Source organism: Hippopotamus amphibius, chromosome 1 (genome assembly GCF_030028045.1).
Source record: "Hippopotamus amphibius kiboko isolate mHipAmp2 chromosome 1, mHipAmp2.hap2, whole genome shotgun sequence".
NCBI lineage: Eukaryota > Metazoa > Chordata > Mammalia > Artiodactyla > Hippopotamidae > Hippopotamus > Hippopotamus amphibius.
Window position 1 is genome coordinate 37,688,924 of NC_080186.1, and position 23,176 is coordinate 37,712,099.

General features: G+C 38.8%; 1 protein-coding gene across 4 annotated transcripts in view; it reads left to right on the forward strand.

Moving 5' to 3' along the window:
• The window catches only part of MAST2 (microtubule associated serine/threonine kinase 2), a 223,197-nt gene that overhangs the window by 159,112 nt on the left and 40,909 nt on the right, over nucleotides 1-23,176 (forward strand). For all 4 annotated transcript variants that reach the window (XM_057709503.1, XM_057709528.1, XM_057709519.1 and 1 more), the window contains exon 5: nucleotides 5,146-5,237. In XM_057709503.1, the coding sequence (XP_057565486.1) occupies nucleotides 5,146-5,237 (92 nt within the window). The remainder of the gene's footprint in view (nucleotides 1-5,145; nucleotides 5,238-23,176) is intronic.

The window sequence follows — 23,176 nt, forward strand, 5'->3', positions numbered from 1 at the left end:
ACAAAGAAAGGAGACACACACACACACACACACACACACACATTCTCACACACACTGAGGCTGAGGAACAAAGAGAACCAAGAAGCAGTTTATTGAGGCAAAAACAAAGGACGCAGAGAAGAGTGTGGGCATCCTCAGGAGCGAGGGGTGCACTGTAGGGTTTTCGATCCCTCTTTTATCTTATTTTTAGCCCTCTGAATGGATGGGGGTCTTTTTCATTGGGGGTGGAATATTCATTGAGGGGAGGGCTGAGGTGTGGCCTGAACTGTACCAGGTTGTGTCAGCTCCCAGTCCTGCTCATCTGTCTCCCGAAGCCATCTTACACATGCTCTAAGAGCCGTTTCCCCTTAAATTTTCCCTTACTAGTTGAGCACCACACATGGAAGGTCATACAGGGTTGTCAGCAACCTGTGCATTTTTATTTGCACATGCTGCACAGTTTTCTGGTCAGAGTTTCTGCTCAGATGCTATAAAATTTCTGTTTTAGATGCCATTCCTCCCTGCAGTCATGGCCTCATTAAGTGCAAAACAGGGAGGTGGCTTTGCCTTCTGCCTAATGCCTATACGTGAGGAGGGTGGCCTTGGGCCCGGCCCTGTCTTTCTTGCCTCAATTATAGTGGCCTGGTCCAAGGTGGTCATGGTGAAAGAAGTGAGAAATGATCAGATTTTGGATATATTTTGATATTGTAGCCAATAAGATTTATAATGGATTGATAAATAGAAGAGAGGAATCCGAAGTGACACATAGGTTTATATTATCTTCATTTTATATTTGGGAATACCAAAGCATGAGAATTTCTGAGACTTACTCAAGGTCAAACAGCAATCTCAGACTCAGATCTTCTAATTCCAAAGCTCTGTTCATTTCTTCTGTACTACACTGACACTAAGAGCATGAGTAATATAAGCTACAAGGTTGAGTAATATAAGCTACAAACATGAGTAATATATAAGCTACAAGCATGAGTTATAAAAGCTACATAATTCATAAGAAGTTTGAATTATGTTCCAAATGTGATGGGAAACTATTGGGGGTTTTTAAGAAGGAATTCACATGATCTCATCTGTTGTTTTTGAATGTTACTCTGGCTGCTGGGTGAAGAATAGACTGGTGGGAATAGGGGATTGGGCAGAACAAACCAAATTGGAAAGAAGACCGTTTAGAAATCTTTTATAGACTTGAACTGGGGGATTAGTAGTAGTAGTAATGGAGGTGATGAGAATTGTTTGGGCTCCTGATATGTTTTAAAGGTATAATCCACGGAATGTGCTGGGTGTTTTGAAAGTGGGCGTGAAGAAAAGAGAAGAATCAATGGTGGTTCTTGGGCTTTTACCTGAGCGTCTGGATGAGTGGTGGTGCCATGTGATGAAATAGATAGGGAGGAGTTAGCAGGTTTTACAGGGTAATTCACAAACTCTGTTTTGGAAAGGGTAAGTTTGAGATGCCTTTTAGACATCCAGTTAGAGATGTCAAGTAGGCATTTGGTTATGAGTCTCACTCTTAGAGGCAAGGGCACAGAGTTAGCAATAAAAAGCTGGGTATCAGCATCATAGATTTAAAGTTATAACAGGAAGAAATCATTTGGGGAGTGAGTGTAGGGAAGGAAGAAAAGATATTCCACATTTGAGTTCCAGAGTACTGAATGATTTGGAGGTCAGAAAGAGAAGGAACTAGCAAAGGAGAATGAACAGTGAGCAGCTCCTCAGCTAGGAGGAAGACCAGGAAAGCCTCATGTCCTAGAAACTAAGAATCTCAAGAAAAGTTACACAGATATTAGGTTGAGCAAAAGAAGCCAAACACACAAAAAAATACATAGTGTATAATTCTACTTATAGGAAATCCAGCAAAACAAAATTAATTTATGGTGATAGAAGAAAGTAGTTGGGGGATTGACTGGAAGGGGTACATGGGGACTTTCGGGGGTAATAGACTTTATTCTGTCTTTTGTTTTGGATGTGTTACATGGATGTATACCGTTGTCAAGGCTCAATGAACAGAACACTTAACTGAATAATTGAATATAAATTATATCCCAATTTATTTTTTAGAAGAGGGAGTTATAACTGTCAAATGATGTTTAGAGGTTATATAAGACAAGGACTGAGAATTGACTGTTCTTAGTGTGACCTTGATAACAGGCAAGAAAGATGAGGATGATTGCCTAGTCTGGAGTGAGTTAAAGAGAGAATAGGAAATGAGGGTACAAGATGACAAGTACAGAATCCCTGCATGGAATTTTTCCCAAATAGGGGAGCAAAGAAACAGGCAAGGTGGGAGAAGTCTATGAAGGTTTTTTTTCCTCTTATTTTCTTGAGATGTAAGAAATGACAGCATGTTTTTATGATGATGAGAATGATCCAGTAGGAAGTAGAAATTCATGGCCTTAGGAGAAGGAGGACAGTACAGGTACAGACTTCATGAATAGGGAGTCAGGGAAGTTGACTTTGATAGGAACATGGTCTTTCCTTCTGCTGTTGCAAATGGGAAAGTACAGTATATGGATACAGATTTAGGCTAATAGATTTTTGTAGCAGGAATATGTAGTACTTCTTTTTGTGTTGATTCTTTTTACCCCTAGTTGAATACAAAACAAAGTCAGCAAATGAGGGTAGGGTTTTGGTAAGGAGTGCTACAGATTTGGGAAGATGTGAAGTAGTTGTCCAGGAGAGAGAGCACATTGCCTAGGTAGATGTAGTATGGACCCACTTGATATTTATCATTATAAACATAAAGAAGCACTAGCCAGCAGGATTTTGGATTTTTTTTTTTCATTCACCTTTAGCTGCCCAATTCAGTTGCAAAATAGATGGAAAGTTAGGTTTAAAAGGATTAGCATTTCACCAGGACTGGGGTGTCCTGGGGATAGAGCAAGGCTTCAGTTAGAGCTAGAATTTAAATTGAATATTGAGGACTTTCTAGGTGGTGCAGTGGTTAAGAATCCACCTGCCAGTGCAGGGGACACGGGTTTGATCCCTGCTCCAGGAAGATCCCCACATGCTGTGGAGCAACTAAGCCCATGTGCCACAACTGTTGAGCCTGTGCTCTAGAGCCCCTGAGCCACAACTACTGAGCCCACATGCCACAACTACTGAAACCCATGCGCCTAGAGCCCGTGCTCTGCAACAAGAGAAGCCACCGCAATGAGAAGCCCACGCACCATAATGAAGAGTAGCCCCCACACTCTGCAATTAGAGAAAGCCTGTGTGCAGCAATGAAGACCCAACACAGCCAATAAATAAATAAATAAATAAATTTATTTAAAAAGATAAATTGAATGTTGAGAAAAGAAGTTAAGGACATAGAGTTTGCTGATGACAGGCTGAGTTCAGGGAGGCAGAGTTTAAGCCTTTTTTAAAAATTAAGGAGCAGAGGGAGACTGTGTCAAATTAGAGATGGAAGGCTTGGGCATTGATGGTAATGGGGGTAATGAGGGCGTATGAGACATGATTAGATTAGTCCTGATGGTATCTTAGGGAAAGGTGCTTATTGTTTCTAATCATAATCTCTCTCTCTCTCTTTTTTTAAGCTCTTTATTGGAATATAATTGCTTTACACTTTTGTACCAGCTTTTGAGGTACACCAAAGTGAATCAGCTGTATTTATACATATATTCCCATATGCCCTCCCTCCTGCGACTCCCTCCCACCCTCCTTGTCCTGGCCCTCTAAGGCATCACCCATCATCGAGTTGATCTCCCTTTGTTATACAGCAACTTCCCCCTAGCTATCTATTTTACAGTTGGTAGTGTATATATGTCTATGCTACTCTCTCACTTCATTATTTATTTATTTATTGGTTGCATTGGTTCTTCATTGCTGCACACAGGCTTTCTCTAGTTGTGGCGAGCGGAGGCTACTCTTCATTGTGGTGTGCAGGCTCCTCATTGTAGTGGCTTCTCTTGTTGCGGAGCACAGGCTCTAGGCATGTGGGCTTCAGTAGTTGTGGCACATGGGCTCAATAGTTGTGGTTCACAGGCTGTAGTGCACAGACTCAGTAGTTGTGGCGCACAGGCTTAGTTGCTCCACAGAATGTGGGGTCTTCCCAGACCAGGGATTGAACCCCTGTCCCCTGCATTGGCAGGCGGCTTCTTAACCGCTGCACCACCTAGGAAGTCCCTGTAATCATAATTTCTTGAGACTGAGATTGATCACAGTCCTCCCAGCGGTTCCTTATCACATTCCCAGTAGTTCTTTGCAGTAGTATGCCAGCCCTGCAGAGTCTGGCTGTGGCCCCATACCCATAGCTTCTATAGCCTACTTCGTTTCCTGTCATTCTCTCTTCCTGCCACCTACTTGACTTCTTTGCTAGTTCTTGAACATACTCTCTCTTTCTTCATAGCACTATTCACTCCAGTTTGAGAACAGAGACTTTCTCTTGTTCCCTACTGCTTCCCTAGCACCTAGAATGGTGCCTGGTGCATAGTAGGTGTTCAGTGTTTATTTGGATGAGTATAAATGACAGGCTTCTTTAATGCTTTTAAAAGATGGGCTGACTTTTAAGTAAATTTGTACACACTTTTCAATAGCAGGTGTAGCATAAAATGGCTTTTCATCATGATTTGGCTTTCTCCAACCACAAGAAAAAGCCTCAGCCATTAAGATATAAAGGAAAGTGAACTTTGTGGAAGGAACCCAGGCCTGTTCTGAAATTTATGGTAAAGTGAAAATATTACTTAATTCATTGATTAAGCAGTTTTTAAAAGATAAATTTAATAGATTACGTTAATAGTTTAATTTTTATGGCAAGAACGTTAATTTTTATGAGATATGAGAATATTTATGACTCATGGTTTTTGTTTTCTGAATCAAATTTGCAATGGTCGTTCTTCATTAGATACCATTTAAGACATGGTTATTACGTTTAGGGAGCTCCTTGCGTATTTGCTTGGAAAGCAAAACCTACACGTTGGAAAAGTGCAGTGGCAATACAAAAGTCAAGACAGTGAGAAAAGTTATTACAAGATGGAACACAATGAATTATGAAATCTCACTGTGCAAGCAGTAATTGCTGACCCAGTTCAGTTTAAAGTGTTATACTGCTCAGCTCATGGAATAATGTCACTCTGTTGTTCCTCAGTAGCCATTCAAGTTCTCTTGGCCCATGATGCAACCCTGTTATAGCTGACATTTGTGTTTTCATTGCAGTTGTCGGACAAGTAACCGCAAGAGTTTGATTGTGACCTCTAGCACATCACCTACACTACCACGGCCGCACTCACCACTCCATGGCCACACAGGTAAGTGCTTGAAGATTAAGAAAGGTGGAATAAAAGAGTGGTAACAGATGCCCAATTTCTTTCCTGCTTCTCACTTTGTGAGGTTCAACATGTTACATTGTCACTTCACGTGGCTGACTGAAGCATACAGAGCTCATGGGCATGCTTTCTATGGGAGAATATATTCCGTTTTTGACTCTTAGTTATTTCTTCCCTTGACCTGTCAACATTCCTTTTGGTCTTGTCCATATCCTGGGTCCACTGCCTCTGTTCTCGTGTGCTGAGAGTGTATTATGGCTCCAGTCATTTGGGGTCATGTGATGAGGGCTCCATTAACATTTAGTCCTACCAAGAATTAGGGCTCACAGAGACGGTTTTCTGCCTCATGGGACTCCTAATAACTTTCCCTCTGTTAGAACAGGAGACAACAAAAGTGGGAGGACTATTTATTTCATGTTGACGTTTGCTTCAATTCCAATATGTGAAATCAGTGATTTCATGCATTCAGACTTTGCTCCATCTGGAATATGGGCTCTTCCAGGCAGTCTAAAGACTGATTTACTTGCCTCTGACTAAGGAATATATAAAAATTAGGAGGCAGAAGACCTCTTTTGAGTTAGCCATGTGTTTTGGTCCAGACATGTATTCTTAAATCCCAGGGGAGCCAGACCAGGAAATTCAGCTTTGTTGAAGGGGTTGTTGCTCTGCTGCACTATTCACTGCTATTCTGTTTACAGTGGAAGTTCCAGACTTAGGAATAATGGAAATAGAGCAGGCTTGGACCCTTAGGAAGCCACTGCTACCTGGGTTTGGTAATCTACAGACCTTGTCTGCCTTTGGGCAATAAAAAGGTACCAAAGTAGTGAAACATTATAACATTAAGCCAAGTAAGACAGGTCTATACCACTTGAGTTTATCTCCTTGCTCACAGTTTACTGTCTTTGCAGGGTGAAAGTGAGGATGCATGTGGAGTAGTTGTCTGAGCACCCTGAGGGTCTGGTGATTCTGAAACTGATCTGTGTCCTTGGGAGAAGGGTCTTACTTTACCAGCCTCACTCAGATCCAGCCATTCAGTGTGCTCATGACCCTTTTCTAAGAATCAGTCAAACTCTCAAACACTAACTGTCACTTGAGAAGATAACCAAGAGTACAGGGAGACCCAGGAAACTGGAGACCTACTTGGTTTTTAAAGCAAAGCTCTCATTGTGCTTAGGTACTTTCCCTCAGAATTAACTGGGTTAGGTGTTAGCTCAGATAGTGAATTCTAGACATGAACTTTGTAAAACCTCAGCATATATCTGACTTGGGCTTTTCATCATATAGAAATTGATTTAGCATGTCTCGGCTTTGATCATAGTTTTCACAACTCTAATGTGAATGCCAGATAGTAATTACTACTTGCAGCTTCTCTCTGAGATGACTCTCTATTTAGATTCCAGACAGAGTTTAGGACTAAATCTTCCCTACTCAAGGGGCTTTGATTGAGAACATCATGTGGCCTTTTCAGCCTGCCTGGGTCTGTGGTCTCTAGCTTTGTGTTAATATGTATAACATGCTTAGTACTCCATAAATGTTAGCTATCATCACCATCATCTCACCTTAAATCAATGCAGAAAATCTAGGCAGGCCTCAGATCCAGGGAGGAAGAATTGATTTAAAAGCCCAGTTCATGGCAGTAGACTATATTTAACCAGATGTTGAGAAAGCCAGCGTTAGTTGTTCCATATAGATCAAACTTCATATCAAATTAATTCTAAAATCTTACACATCCTGATAATTGGGTCCACAGGATATTCTAAGACTTTTTATTTTCACTTTAAAGTCTGAAATATGTTGAATAATATGGGGCTTGTTGATTTGAAAGTAGGTTCATTTATTCCATACAGTTCAGTTCGATATTAAATATTTACTATATTTAACTAGATTATGACTACAGTAAGGTCAATTCACTAGGTACTTACTTAGCTATTCTGGAAATGGAACCTTCCTAGTTCATTGTTTTCTTTTTTTTCTTTTAATTAATAAACTGTTTTTTAGAGCAGTTTTAGATTTATGGCAAAATTGAGCAGAGGGTACAGAGTTCCCATATACCCTGTCCCCACACATGTATCACCTCCCCCACTATCAATATCCAGCACCAGAGCTTAATTTGTTAACAGTTGATGAACCTACATTGACACATCATTATTACCCAAAACCCATAGTTTACATTAGGATTCACTCTTGGTGTATACATTTTATGGGTTTTGACAAATGTATAATGACATGTATCTATCATTGTAGTATCATACAGTGTAGTTTTACTGCCCTAGAAATCCTCTGAGTCCTGTCTATTCATCACACACCCCCACCCCCCAACCCCTGACATCCACTAATTTTTTCACTGTCTCCATAGTTTAGCCTTTTCCAAAATGTCATGTAGTTAGAATCATACAGTACATAGCCTTTTCAGATTGGCTTATTTCACTTAGTAGTATGCATTTAACTTCCCTCCATGGCTTGTCATGGCTTGATAGCTCATTTCTTTTTAGTGCTGAATAATATTCCATTGTCTGGATATACAAGTTTACTTATTCACTCATCTACTGAAGCACATCTTGGTGACTTCCAGGTTTTGGCAGTTATGAATAAAGCTGCTATAAACATCTGTGTGCAGGTTTTTATGTGGACATAAATTTTTAATTCATTCGATTAAATACCAAGGAGGGTGATTGCTGGATTGTATGGTTAAGGGTAGGTTTATAAGAAACTGCCAAATTGTCTTCCAAAATGGCTGAACCATTTTGGCATTCCCACCAGCAACAAATGAGAGTTTCTGTTGCTCCACATACTTTCCAACTTTTGTTATTGTCCATGTTTTATAATTTGGCCATTCTAATAGGTTTGTAGTGGTATCTTTTTTTTTTTTTTTAGTATTTATTTACTCTATTGGCTGTGTTGGGTCTTCGTTGCTGCTCACAGGCTTTCTCTAGCTGTGACAACTGAGAGCTGCTCTTTGTTGTGGTACACAGGCATCTCATTGCAGTGGCTTCTCTTGTTGTGGAGCATAGGCTCTAGGCACACAGGCTTCAGTAGTTGCAGCACACAGGCTCTGTAGTTGTGGCACACGGGCTTAGTTGCTCCATGGCAGGTTGTAGTGATATCTTATTGTTTCAATTTGCATTTCCCTAGTGACATATGGTATTGAACATCTTTTTTATATGCTTAATTGCCATCTGTATATTTTCACTGATGAAGTGTTCAAATCTTTTGCTCGTTTTTTTTTTTTAAATCAGGTTGTTTGTTTTCTTATTGTTAAGTTTTAAGTGTTTTTTTATGTATTTTGGATAACAGTCCTTTATCAGATATCTCTTGCAAGTATTTCCCCTAGCCTGTGGCTTGTTTTCTCATTCTCTTTTGCAAAGCAGAAGTTTTTCATTTTAATGTAGACCAGCTTATCAATTATTTCTTTCATGGATTGTGCATCTGGTATTACATCTAAAATGTCATTATCCTGCCAGAGGTCATCAAGAGGTCCTATGTTATATTCTAGGAGTTTTATAGTTTTGTGTTTTATGATTAGGTCTGTGATCCATTTTGAGTTCATTTTTATGAAAGTCAATGTCTATTCTTTTTTTGCATGTGGCTATCCAGTCACTGTAGCACTATTTGTTGGAAAGACTGTCTTTTTCCTACTGTATTACTTTGCTCCTTTGTCAAACATCAGTTAATTATATTTATGTGGGTCTGTTTCTGGCTCTCTATTATGTTTCTGTTCTGTTCCATTAATCTATTTGTCTGTTCTTTCTCTAATACCATACAGTTTTGATTACTGTAGCTTTATAGTAAGTCTTGAGTTGGGTAATGTCAGTCTTCCAACTCTGTTTTTCTTCTTCAATATTGAATTGGCTGTTCTGGTTCTTTTGCCTCTGCATATAAACTTAAAAATGAGTTCGTCCCTCTACAGAATAACTTGTTGCATTTTGATTGGGATTGCATTGAATCTGTAGATCAAGTTGGGAAGAACTGACATCTTGACAGTATTGAGTCTTCCTATCCATGAACATGGAATCTCTCTCCATTTATGTAGTTCTTCTTTGATATCTTTCATTAGAGTTTTGTAGTTTTCCTCATGTAGATCTTGTACATATATAATTTGTTAGATTTATATCTAAGTATTTCATTTTGGGGTGCTAATGTGATTGGTAATGTTTTTAATTTCCAATTCCACTTGTTCATTGATGGTATAAAGTGTTGACTTTTGTACATTAACCTGTGTCCTGCAACTTTGATATAATCATTTATTAGTTTCAGGAGGATTTTTGTTGATTTTTTTTTTCTTCCAGATTTTCTACATAGGCCATCATGTCATCTGCGAACAGAGACAGTATATGCCTCCTTCCTTCCCAATCTGTATACCTTTTAATTTGTTTTCTTATCTTATTGCATTAGCTGGAACTTCCAGTATGATATTGAAAAGCAGTGGTAAGAAGATACATCCATGCTGTTTTCCTGATTTTGGCAGGAAAGCTTCAAGTTTCTCACCATTAAGTATCATGTTAGCTGTAGGTTTTTTGATAGGCGTTCTTTATCAAATTGAGGAACTTCCCTTCTGTTCCTAATTTACTGAAAGGTGGGGATTTTTTTGTTGGTTTTTTTTTTTTTTTTAAATGAATGGATTTTGGATTTGTCAGATGGTTTTGTTGCATCTGTTGATATGATCATTTGATTTTGCTTCTTTATCTGTTGATATGATGGATTACATTAATCGGTTTTCAAATGGTTGAACCAGCCTTGCATACCTGGGATTAAATCCCACTTAGTTATGGTGTGTATAATTCCTTTTATGCATTGTTAGATTGGATTTGCTAATATTTTATTGAGGATTTTGTATCCATGTTCATGAGAGATACTGGTCTGTACTTTTCTTTTCTTATAATGTCTTTGCCTAATTTTGATGTTAGGATAATGATGGCCTCCTTGAATAAGTTAGGAAGTATTCCCTCCATTTCTGTCTTCTGGAAGAGATTGTGGAGAATTGGTATAATTTCTTTTTGAATGTTTGGTAGAATTCACAAGTGAACCTATCTGGGCCTGGTGCTTTCTGTTTTGGAAGATTATTAATTATTGATTAAATTTATTTAGTAGGTATAAGCCTATTTGGATTCTCTGTTTCTTCTTGTGTGAGATTTGGCAGATTTTGTCTTTAAGTAATTGGTGTATTTAACCTGGGTATCAAATTTGTGTGCATAGAGTTGTTCATAATATTCCTTTATTATCCTCTTAATGCCCATGGAATCTGTAGTGACATAGCATCTGTTCTGATGTTAGTGACTTGTGTCTTCTCTCTTTTTTTCCCCTGAGTTATTAGCCTGGCTAGAGGCATGTCCATTTTGTTGATCTTTTCAGAGAACCAGCTTTTAGTTTTGTTGATTTTCTCTACTGATTTCCTGTTTTCAATTTCATTGATTTCTGCTCTAGTATTAATTATTTCTTTTCATCTGCTTATGTTAGGTTTAATTTGCCCTTTTTCTGGTTTCCTAAGGTGGAGGCAGTGTCCTTCTACAGTGTCCCTCCAGCGCACTCTACTGGGAAACTTTAATATTGTGTTCACTATAAATGAAATGCCTAGAGGAATTCTCGCCTCTGTGGCAGAGCAGGTATTAAAGGATGAATTTGGAGTTGAGAAATGTTAAATTGGTAACTAGCACAGACATTTAGATTGTTTTCAGTTTTTCAATTGTTATAGTCAGTGTTGCAACAAACATCCTTCCTTGTGTTCTTTTTGTATATATGTATTAAGACTGTCTAAAAATTATATGTAGGCATGAACTTGCTGAGTCATATTTTCAGAATAAGATTAACAGCTCAGTGAGCATGCATATTTATATGATGTTTGTTACATGACATCTTAAGTATGTCTTACTTAAGCCTTCAGCCACGATCATCCAGAGTCAAGTGATCCACTCCTCTTTACTCCCTGACACTTGCAGCTTCCTCACCTCTTACCTGTCTTGATCCACTAGAGCTAATTTCATTATCCCTTATCCCTGTCAGTCACCACAGGAACCCCCAGGTGTTTGCCCCTTCTGTCTCCTATACTCCTAGTTCCTATAAATCTCTGAACATTCCCTGCTCTGACCTCTTTTTTCTCATCCCTCTCTGACTCTTGAAATTCTTCCAATGTACCTTCCAGAATTCATAGTTCATCAATCTTGTTCTAATGAAATCCTGGGGAAGAGGGAAATGTTTAGAACACTGACTGTCTGCAGCCCTCTGAAGTATTAGCTCTTTACCTCTCCCATGACCTCCTACCATTGGGCCTGAAAGGAAGAGTAGATGTCCTTTCTTTTCATTATTCTCCCTCTCTTCTTCCTAATGCCCTAAAACTTTGAATGTTATACTGTTAAATCATATCACTTACACCCATCATTGCAGCTGTAAATATCTTAGTACTTGACTCACTATTACTCTTAAGTTCTAGCTCCTCTGTTATTCTTGATAGTTTCAATACACTTATGTTGAGGATCTTTTCAATTCTTAATTCTTTGAACTCCTGTCTTCCAGTGAGCTTCTTCTCCATACTTCCTTGCTTACATATGCCCTATACCTATACTTTATTTTTCTTTTAAGAGCTTCTTCCTTCCTTCCCACCTTCCTTCCCTCCTTCCTTCCTTCTCTCCCTCCTTCCCTCCCTCCCTCCCTCCCTTCCATCTTCGTTGCTGCGCACGGGCTTTCTCTAGTTGGCAGCAGGTGGGGGCTACTCTTCGTTGTGGTGTGAGGGCTTCTCATTGCAGTGGCTTCTCTTGTTGCTGAGTGCGGGCTCAGTAGTTGTAGCACATGGGCTTAGTTGCTCTGCAGCATGTGCGATCTTCCTGGACCGAGATTGAACTCGTGTCCCCTGCATTGGCAGGCGGGTTCTCAACCACTGCACCACCAGGGAAGTCCTGTACCTATACTTTAGACCCTGTCTCCATAATTTTAGTTTCGTTCTTCCTGCTCTCCAAGCACTAACCCAGTCTTTCTACCTTGTGCCATCTAGAAACCTCATCCCCCCAAAACCAATCATTTGATCCCAGGACCTCTAATCCTTGGAACCCTTAAATATATTAAGTTTGAGATGCCTTTTAGACACTGGTATGAGCAAGTCAGTATATTAGTCTTGATTTCAAGAGAGAAGTAGGGCTGGAGAGTGCCTGGAAGAGAACATGAGGAACTAGCAGGGATACCTTCCCCACATTTAGGCCCAGTGGTAACAGGGATGTGGGAAAGCAAACAGTCATTACTTGTGAGAGCTGCAAGGAAAGCTGTGTCCACAGGGCACAGTCAAGTTTCACCTAATTTGTTAAAGGCTATACTAAATGTATGTCCAGGGTGCTTGGGAGTTCAAAAGTAAAGATATGCTGGCATGTAGAAGACCAGTTAAAAGGCCTTGGCCATTGTCAAGATGTAAGGGAGAGTAATTCCCACAGAGAACCAGCTGAACACCAGCAGACGGCCTCGGACACCAGAAACGGCTGCAGGGAGCCCGACATAGCCGTCTGAGGCTTGGACAGTCTTCTATAAACAACTCTATCGCCAGGACAAGCAACCCCAAAAGTTTGGACAACCATGAGGAAACAAAGAAACACCATGCAGGCAAAGGAGCAGGAAAAAAACCCACAAGACCAAATAAATGAGGAGGAAATAGGAAAAATGCCTGAAAAAGAATTTAGAGTAATGATAGTAAAAATGATACAAAATCTTGATAACAAAATAGAGAAAGTACAAGAAACAGTTCATAAGAACTCAGAAAAACAAACAGCAATGGATAACAAAATAACTGAAAGTAAAAATACTCTAGATGCTATAACCAGCAGAATGACTGAGGCAGAAGAACGAATAAGTGAGTTGGAAGATAGAATGGGAGAAATAAACGCCACAGAGCAGGAAAAAGAAAAAAGAATAAAAAGAATAGAAGACAGTCTCAGAGACCTCAGTGATTACCTTAAACGTACCGACATTCGAATTATAGGCATCCCAGAAGAAGAAAACAAGAAAGGGTCTGAGAAAATCTTTGAAGAGGTTCTAGTGGAAAACTTCCCCAACATGGGAAAGGAAATAATTCACCAAGTCCAAGAAGCACAGAGAGTCCCATACAGAATAAACCCAAGGAGAAATACACCAAGACACATATTAATCAAACTAACGACAATTAAATACAAAGAAAAAATATTAAAAGCAGCAAGAGAAAAGCAACAAACAACATATAAGGGAAAACCCATAAGGATAACAGCTGACCTTTCTACAGAAACTCTACAGGCCAGAAGGGAATGGCAGGATATACTGAAAGTCCTGAAAGAGAGAAATCTACAGCCAAGAATACTCTACCCAGCAAGAATCTCATTCAGATTCAATGGAGAAATCAAAAGCTTTCCAGACAAGCAAGTTAAGAGAATTCAGCACCACCAAACCAGCCTTACAACAAGTGCTAAAGGAAATTCTCTAAGTAGGAAACACAAGAAAAGGAAAAGACCTACAAATACAAACCCAAAACAATTCAGAAAATGGTAATTGGAACACACATGTCAATAATCACTTTAAATGTAAATGGATTAAATGCTCCAACCAAAAGACACAGACTGGCTGAATGGATACAGAAACAAGACCCTTCTATATGCTGCCTACAAGAAACCCACTTCAGACCAAGGGATACATACAGACTGAAAGTAAAGGGATGGAAAAAGATATTCCATGCAAATGGAAGTCAAAAGAAAGCTGGAGTAGCAATACTCATATCAGGCAAATTAGACTTGAAAGTAAAGACTATTAAAAGAGACAAGGAAGGACACTACATAATGATCAAGGGATCCATTCAAGAAGAACATATCACAATGGTAAATATCTATGCCCCCAATATAGGAGCACCTCAATACATAAGGCAAATGCTAACAGCTATAAAAGGGGACATCGACAGTAACACAATAATAATGGGAGACTTGAACACCCCACTTACATCAATGGACAGATCATCCAAACAGAAAATAAATAAGGACACACAAGCTTTAAATGACACATTAGACCATCTCGACTTAATTGATATTTATAGGACATTCCATCCAAAAACGGCAGACTACACTTTCTTCTCAAGTGCACACGGAACATTTTCCAGGATAGATCACATCTTGGGTCACAAATCAAACCTCAGCAAATTCAAGAAAATTGAAATCATATCAAGCATCTTCTCAGACCACAACGCCATGAGACTAGATATCAATTACAGGAAAAAAACTGCAAAAAATACAAACACATGGAGGCTAAACAATTCACTCTTAAACAACCAAGAAATCACTAAAGAAATCAAAGAGGAAATCAAAAAATATCTAGAAACAAATGACAATGAAAACACAACAACCCAAAACCTATAGGATGCAGCAAAAGCAGTTCTAAGAGGGAAGTTTATAGCAATACAATCCTACCTTAAGAAACAAGAAAATTATCGAATAAACAACCTAACCTTACACCTCAAACAACTAGAGAAAGAAGAAGAACAAAGAAACCCCAAAGTGAGCAGAAGGAAAGAAATCATAAAGATCAGAGCAGAAATGAATGAAAAAGAAAGGAAAGAAACCATAAGAAAAATAAATAAAACTAAAAGCTGGTTCTTTGAGAAGATTAACAAAATTGATAAACCATTAGCCAGACTCATCAAGAAAAAAAGGGAGAAGATGCAAATCAACAGAATTAGAAATGAAAAAGGAGAAGTAACAAGGGACACCTCAGAAATACAAAACATCATGAGAGACTACTACAAGCAACTATATGCCAATCAATTGGATAACTTGGAGGAAATGGATACATTCTTAGAAAATTACAATCTTCCAAGACTGAACCAGGAAGAAATAGAAAATATGAACAGACCAATCACAAGTACGGAAATTGAGACAGTGATTAAAAATCTCCCAACACACAAAAGCCCAGGACCAGATGGGTTCACGGGCGAATTCTATCAAACATTTCGAGAAGAGTTAACACCTATCCTTCTCAAACTCTTCCAAAATATTGCAGAAGGCGGAGCACTCCCAAACTCATTCTACGAGGCTACCATCACCCTGATACCAAAACCAGGCAAAGATGTCACAAAAAAAGAAAACTACAGACCAATATCACTGATGAATATAGATGCAAAAATCCTCAACAAAATACTAGCGAACAGACTCCAACAGCACATTAAAAAAATCATACACCATGATCAAGTGGGGTTTATCCCTGGGATGCAAGGATTCTTCAATATACGCAAATCAATCAACATGATACATCATATCAACAAATTGAAGGATAAAAACCATATGATCATTTCAATAGATGCAGAAAAAGCTTTTGACAAAGTTCAACATCCATTTATGATAAAAGCTCTCCAGAATATGGGCATAGAAGGAAATCACCTCAACATAATAAAAGCCATATATGAAAAACCAAAAGCCAACATCGTTGTTCTCAATGGAGAAAAACTGGAAGAATTCCCTCTAAGAACAGGAACAAGACAAGGGTGTCCACTCTCACCACTATTATTCAACATAGTTTTGGAAGTGTTAGCCACAGCAATCAGAGAAGAAAAAGAAATAAAAGGAATCTAAATTGGAAAAGAAGAAGTAAAATTGTCACTCTTTGCAGATGACATGATATTATATATAGAAAACCCTAAAGACTATACCAGAAAACTGCTAGCACTCATTGATGAGTTTAGTAAAGTAGCAGGATACAAAATTAATGCACAGAAATCTCTTGCATTCCTATACACTAACAACGGAAGAGGAGAAAGAGAAATTAAGGAAACTCTCCCATTCACCATTGCAATCAAAAGAATAAAATACCTAGGAATAAACCTGCCTAAGGAGGCAAAAGATCTGTATGCAGGAAACTTTAAGACATTGATGAAAGAAATCAAAGACGACACAAACAGATGGAGAGACATACCATGTTCCTGGATTGGAAGAATCAACATCGTGAAAATGTCTGTGCTACCCAAAGCAATTTACAGATTCAATGCAATCCCAGTCAAATTACCAAAGGCATTTTTCACAGAACTACAGGAAGAAATCTTACGATTTGTATGGAAACGCAAAAGACCCCGAATAGCCAAAGCAATCTTGAGAAGGAAAAATGGAGTTGGTGGCATCAGGCTTCCTGACTTCAAACTATACTACAAGGCCATAGTGATCAAGACAGTATGGTACTGGCACAAAAAGAGAAAGGAAGATCAATGGAATAGAATAGAGAACTCAGAAGTAAGCCCAAACACATATGGGCACCTTATCTTTGACAAAGGAGGCACGAGTATACAATGGAAAAAAGACAGCCTCTTCAATAAGTGGTGCTGGGAAAACTGGACAGCAACATGTCAAAGAATGAAATTAGAACACTTCCTAACACCACACACAAAAATAAACTCCAAATGGATTAAAGACCTACATGTAAGGCCAGACACTATCAAACTCCTAGAGGAAAACATAGGCAGAACACTCTATGACATACATCAAAGCAACATCCTTTTTGACCCACCTCCTAGAATCATGGAAATAAAATCAAGAATAAACAAATGGGACCTCATGAAACTTAAAAGCTTTTGCACAGCAAAAGAAACCATAAACAAGACTAAAAGGCAACCCTCAGAATGGGAAAAAATAATTGCCTATGAAACAATGGACAAAGGATTAACCTCCAAAATATACAAGCAGCTCATGAAGCTTCATACCAAAAAAGCAACTAACCCAATCCACAAATGGGCAGAAGACCTAAATAGACATTTCTCCAAAGAAGACATACAGATGGCCAACAAACACATGAAAAGATGCTCAACATCACTCATCATCAGAGAAATGCAAGTCAAAGCCACAATGAGGTATCACCTCACACCAATCAGAATGGCCGTCATCACAAAGTCTGGAAACCACAAATGTTGGAGAGGGTGTGGAGAAAAGGGAACTCTCCTGCACTGTTGGTGGGACTGTAAGTTGGTACAGCCACTATGGAAAATAATTTGGAGGTTCCTTAAAAAACTACAAATAGAACTACCATATGATCCAGTAATCCCACTCCTGGGCATATACCCAAAGAAAACCACAATCCCAAAAGAAACTTGTACCATAATGTTTATTGCAGCACTATTTACAATAGCCAGGACATGGAAGCAACCGAAATGCCCATCAACAAATGAATGGATACAGAAGATGTGGCATATATATACAATGGAATATTACTCAGCTATAAAAAGGGATGAGATGGAGCTATATGTAATGAGGTGGATAGAACTACAATCTGTCATACATAGTGAAGTAAGTCAGAAAGAGAAGGACAAATATTGTATGCTAACTCACATATACGGAATCTAAAAATGGTACTGATGAACTCAGTGACAAGAACAAGGATGCAGATACAGAGAATGGACTGGAGAACTCGAGGTATGGGAGGGGGCGTGGGGTGAAGGGGAAACTGAGATGAAGCGAGAGAGTAGCACAGACATATATATACTACCAACTGTAAAATAGTCAGTGGGAAGTTGTTGTATAACAAAAGGAGTCCAACTCGAGGATGGAAGATGCCTTAGAGGACTGTGGTGGGGAGGGTGGGGGGGACTTGAGGCGGGGGAGTCAAGAAAGGGAGGGAATACGGGGATATGTGTATAAAAACAGATGATTGAACCTGGTGTACCCCCCCAAAAAAAAAAAAAAAAAAAAAAAAAAAACCCTAGTTGTATAGGTCTGTATATTCTAATGTGAGGCCATGGATTATAGCACAGACCTGAAAACCAGAACAACTGGCCAGGTGCTTAGTCTGGCGGGCCTAAAAACAAAAGTCAAGTGTGAGACTCCCCCCATAAAACTAACAAAGCGTTATGCAAAGCCACAGAAAGCCTGAACTGAGAACATGTTTGCTATTCTGGTTTTCATGCTTAATCAACAATTATGGAATTGAATAAAGCCTAGAAACAGTTAAGGAGTAACTTTACATCTATAGATAGGCAAGGAAGATAAGAATCCCTCAGGCTAGAGAAACAGAGGGTAAAAAATCAACCTCAACGCAATTTGGATGAAAGACAAGTTAATCAAGTTGCTCCTTCCCCAAGATTTCCAGTTTGTTTAATTTGTTGACTCGGGAGATGACACAATCTGAAACTATAACAAAAATTTGAAAAACATATCTAACAAGAGGAGTTAAATTCATAGGTGATACATTAATAGTGAGTTACTAGAAGAAGCTGTGGTGCCTGGCAAATATCCTCTCTATAGCTCGCTTTGCTCTATCCTTTGTAACTCTAGAATTAAAATATCTGTAATTTCATGAAAAAAAAAAAAAAAGATGTAAGGGAGTATTAGAAATGGAGAAAATATAGGAAAATGGGAAATTTTATGAGGTCAAATCAGGGATTAGAACAGATTGTCTCCAGATTTCCTGCTTGGGTGATTAATAAGTGATGATACCCTTAACTTAAATAAGGAATGTTGAAGAATAGAATAGATTTAGGGGAAGGAGAAGGAAAATCCCAGAAACAAATCCATATGTATATGGACACTTGATTTATGGCAGAGGTGACACTGGGACAATTGGATATTCATATCGAGATTGAAAGAATTAGCTCTTCACAGAAATCAGTTCTAGGTGAATTGTAGATTTTTTTTTCAGCTTCAGTAAGGTATAATTGATAAATAAAATGGTAAGGTATTTAAAGTATACACATGATGACTTGATATATGTGAATTATAGATTTAAATGATGAAAGCCAAAACACTAAATGTTTAGAAAGTATACAGTAGAACATCTTCATTTTTTTAAAACCATATAAAAGGAATTGGTAATACATAAAAGGAAAATTTTTTGTAAAGGATATGAAAGAAAAAGGTTATACATTTAAATACATTAGAATTTCTAGTCACCAAAAGGTACCATGGAAAGGCAAGCCACAAAATAAGAGAAGATAATTATGATGCTTAAAGTTGACAAAGGGCTTGGATTCAGAACATTTAAAGAACTCCAGCAAGTCAATAAAATAAAAAGATAGTATGATTGAAAAATGGCCAAGGGGCTTGAACAGGCAGTTCACAGAAGCAATCCAAATGGCCGATAAATACGTGAAAAGATACTTTAATCTCATTGGTAATTATGGAAATGAAAAATAAAATCACAGTGAAGTACCATTATATTACCATCAAACATGGCTTAAGTTAAAATAACAGAACAAAGTGCAGACAAATATATGAAACAATGGAGACTTTTTTTTTTTTTTTCCAATGGAGACTTTTTAAAAAATGTTTATTGATTGATTGGCTGTGTTGGGTCTTCACTGCTATGCGCGGGCTTTCTCTAGTTGCTCCGAATGGGGGCTACTCTTTGTTGCAGTGCGCAGGCTTCTCATTCCGATGGCTTCTCTTGTTGCGGAGCATGGGCTCTAGGCACATGGGCTTCAGTAGTTTTGGTGTGTGGGCTCAGTAGTTGTGTCTCGTGGGCTCTAGAGCACAGGCTCAGTAACTGTGGTGCACAGGCTTAATTGCTCCATGGCATGTGAGATCTTCCCAGACCAGGGATAGTACCCAGACCAGGGAGTGTCCCCTGCATTGGCAGGCGGATTCTTATTAGCACCACCAGGGAAGTCCCAACAGTGGGAACTCTTAAACATCACTGGTGGAACTATTAATTGGTACAACCATTTTGCAAAAACAGTTTGGCATTTTCTTAGGTAAAGTTTAAAAATAGACAAACTAGCTCACAAAAGGTCACATGTTGTATGATTCCATTTCTATGAAATGTCCAGAATAGGCAATTCCATAGAAACAGAAAGTAGATTAGTGGTTGCCAGAGTCTTGGGGGAGAAGGAAATGAGGAGTGACTGTTAACGGATAGTTTATTTTTTGAGTGATAAAAAATGTTCTGGAAGTAGGTAGTGGTGATGGTTGTACAACTTTGTGAATATACTAAAACTGCTGTACTGTGTACTTTAAAAGGGTGAGTTATATGACATGTGAATTATCTCTTTTTTGGGGGTTCCTTGCGGCTTGCAGGATCTTAATTCCCCGACCAGGGATCAAATCCCCAGCAGTGGAAGCACAGAGTCCTAATCACTGGTCCACCAGGGAATTCCCTACATCTCAGTTTTTTAAATTGAGAAAAACTAAAGTATTTAGACATGCATATTTAGTTGGTAAAGCCATAAGGAAATGATTGCCGTGAAAGTCAGGGTAATGTTTATCTTTAATGGTAATGGGGAGGGGTTTTGACTGGAAGGATATGTAAAGGGATTTTGGAAGATGGTATTGTTAACCTGGATGGTATTTATACAGGTGCTTGCTATATAACTATATTACTTTATACCTAGTTAAACTGTGTAAATGAAGCAACTGGTTCAAGGTCAGCTGACTGCTCTGTCAACTGAAAAAAATGCACAACGTGAGGGTTGTGAGTTAAGTTTTATTTGGGGCAAAATGAGGACTATAGCCCGGGAGACAGCATTTCAGACAGCTCTGAGAAGCTGCTCCAAAGAGGCAGGGGCAAAGGTCAGTATATATGTGATTTTGGTGAAGGGGGAGTACATGCAATGAAACACATATTTTTGCAGAAGGCTCCTGCTAGTCTCGTGAAGGTTACTGCTAATTACGAGGAGCAGATGTCACCGTGAAGGATTTTAGTGCTTTTCTAGATACAAGGAGATGCAAGAATTGAGTTTATAAAATCTTCTGCAAATATCTAGCTATCCGGAGACTTGTTCTGCCAGTTTTTCCCAGAGCACAGAGTGCCTCATTCCTGCTCTCCACCCTGAGCTCCTTTCAGGGGGTGTTGATGGTCAGCAGCTGCAGCAGCTCATAATTTGATCCTTGTAGAGGTAGATGGCAAATTCCAATCTACCTCTACTGTAGGTGACAGCTCCCATGTCTGTTTGTTTATACGTTTTGTTGTAACTTGTTTCTCTGGGATGGATGATTACTTGTCTTTGAACTATTTCTTCCTACTGCTAAACTGCTTGGTAAAGTTGAAAAGGCCTGCTTTCTGGGCTGCTGGGTTTTCTGTCATTTTTTTGTCCTGTTGAGCCATTTCCAGCTGTTTTTAAGGAAAAGTTCTTCTCAATGATGTGATTTTTTTTTTTTCTGGAGCCAGAACTTTGAGTGTAAGCCAATAAGAAGGGTCAATTTAAATATTTTCTTCAAATGTTAATATTCTAACATCTTGCTCTTCCTTCAAAAGAAGACCAGTTCAGATTATTGATTTTATTCTGTCACAGTCTTCATGCACATAAAATTTTGGCCTTTTGGTAAAGTGAAATTGAAGAAGTAGAGAAAACACAGTAAGGTAGCACAAATTTTTTAGGCCTTAGCATCTGTATAATAAACAATTTCTATGGTCTTTATCCCAGGTTCCTGGCACAGAGCTTCTAAAAACCTTGGAATTTCCTGAGTGAGAGTGTCTTTGTTATGCCAGTGAGGTAACTTAAGGTGGCCCCCTAGATAGCTTCAGGTTGGAGGCTGGTCACCAGGAAAACCAACCATATGGTTAGAAAGTTGGGACTTTGGTCCAGCCCGACCTCACGGGGAGGGGATGGAGCTGGAGATGGAGTTCAGTTGTGTCGCCAGTGATTTAATCAATTATGCCTGTGTAGTGAAACTCCAGTGAAAACTGTAGACACCAAAGCTCGAAGTAGAGCTTCCTGGTTGGTGAACACATTTATGTGCTGGAAGGGTGACGTGCCCAGATTCCACAAGGAGAGGACATCGGAGTTCTGCATTCCTTTCCTGACTTCACCTGTGTACATCCTCTATAATAAAACTATAATAATAAATACTTCCTGAGTTCTGTGAATTGTTCTAGTGAATTATTGCAGCTGGAAGGGGGAAGGCATGGAAACCTCTAAATTTATAGCCAGTAGGTTAGAAGTGCAGGCACCTCCCTCTTCCCAAGATTTATGGCTGGTATAGTCTTGTTGAGGACTTTGCCCTTAATCTGTTGGGTCTGTGCTAACTCTGTGCGGTTGGTGTCAGCATTGAATTAAAGTACACCTAGTTAATGTCAGAGTAGTATCTTTTTTGAAAAGTATATTGGAGCCTGGCCAGTTGGGCGGAATGCTTGTTATAATCTGTTTATTATTTCATCAGCTTCCAGGTGGTAGGAATCCGTTGTTATTTAGCCCTGAACCATAGATGCTTTTTTGCCAAAGATTACAATCACATACATAGAGATCTGTTTTTGACTATGTCCTGGCAACTACCCCCCATAACTTGCAAGCCATTTCCTTTCTGTGATGTTGGCTGTGTTTGGTGTATAAGGTGTTGAATTGTGAACCAACTCTAAAACGTTCTAATGAACAAATGTATAAACCTTAATAACTGATAAATTAGTAAGTACTTACATCATTGACACTGGAATAAAGATGTACCATATGGTGCCCTTAATTCTGGTAAATGCCATCAAGCATTCGAAAATAGGCAAACAGAGGAGAAAGAGGACATACACAATTTAAAACTCAGAAAAAGCCTTTGATATAGAAGCTGTTGCAAACTAACTCTTGGTGAACACAGTCTGACTTTGGCTTTATAGAGGCCTTAATCACCTTTCATTTGACTTATTGAAGAAACCCCCTAATTCCTTTTCTCTTTCTACTGAGTCCAGTCTAAATTTTGAAGCTGGGCATTTTTTCTGATATGCCATTCTACTACTTAGAATTTTCGAATAGCAGCATTCATCGAAGTGGTTACCTAAGGGTGATCTACTTGGGGATGGCAGAAAAATGTAAAAACTTTTACTTATTTTTTATCAAATTGTACACTTTAAATATATGCAGTTTATTGTATCTCAATAAAAGTTCTTAAAGAGAAAAAAAACTTTTACTTATTTTTATCATGAAAAATGAGGATTAAATTAGGCTTTACTAAGTACTTAGGTATAGATCAACCCTGGTACCCTCACTAGATTTATTTGTCAAACTGTCATAAATTGAACATAACATCATGAACAAAGAG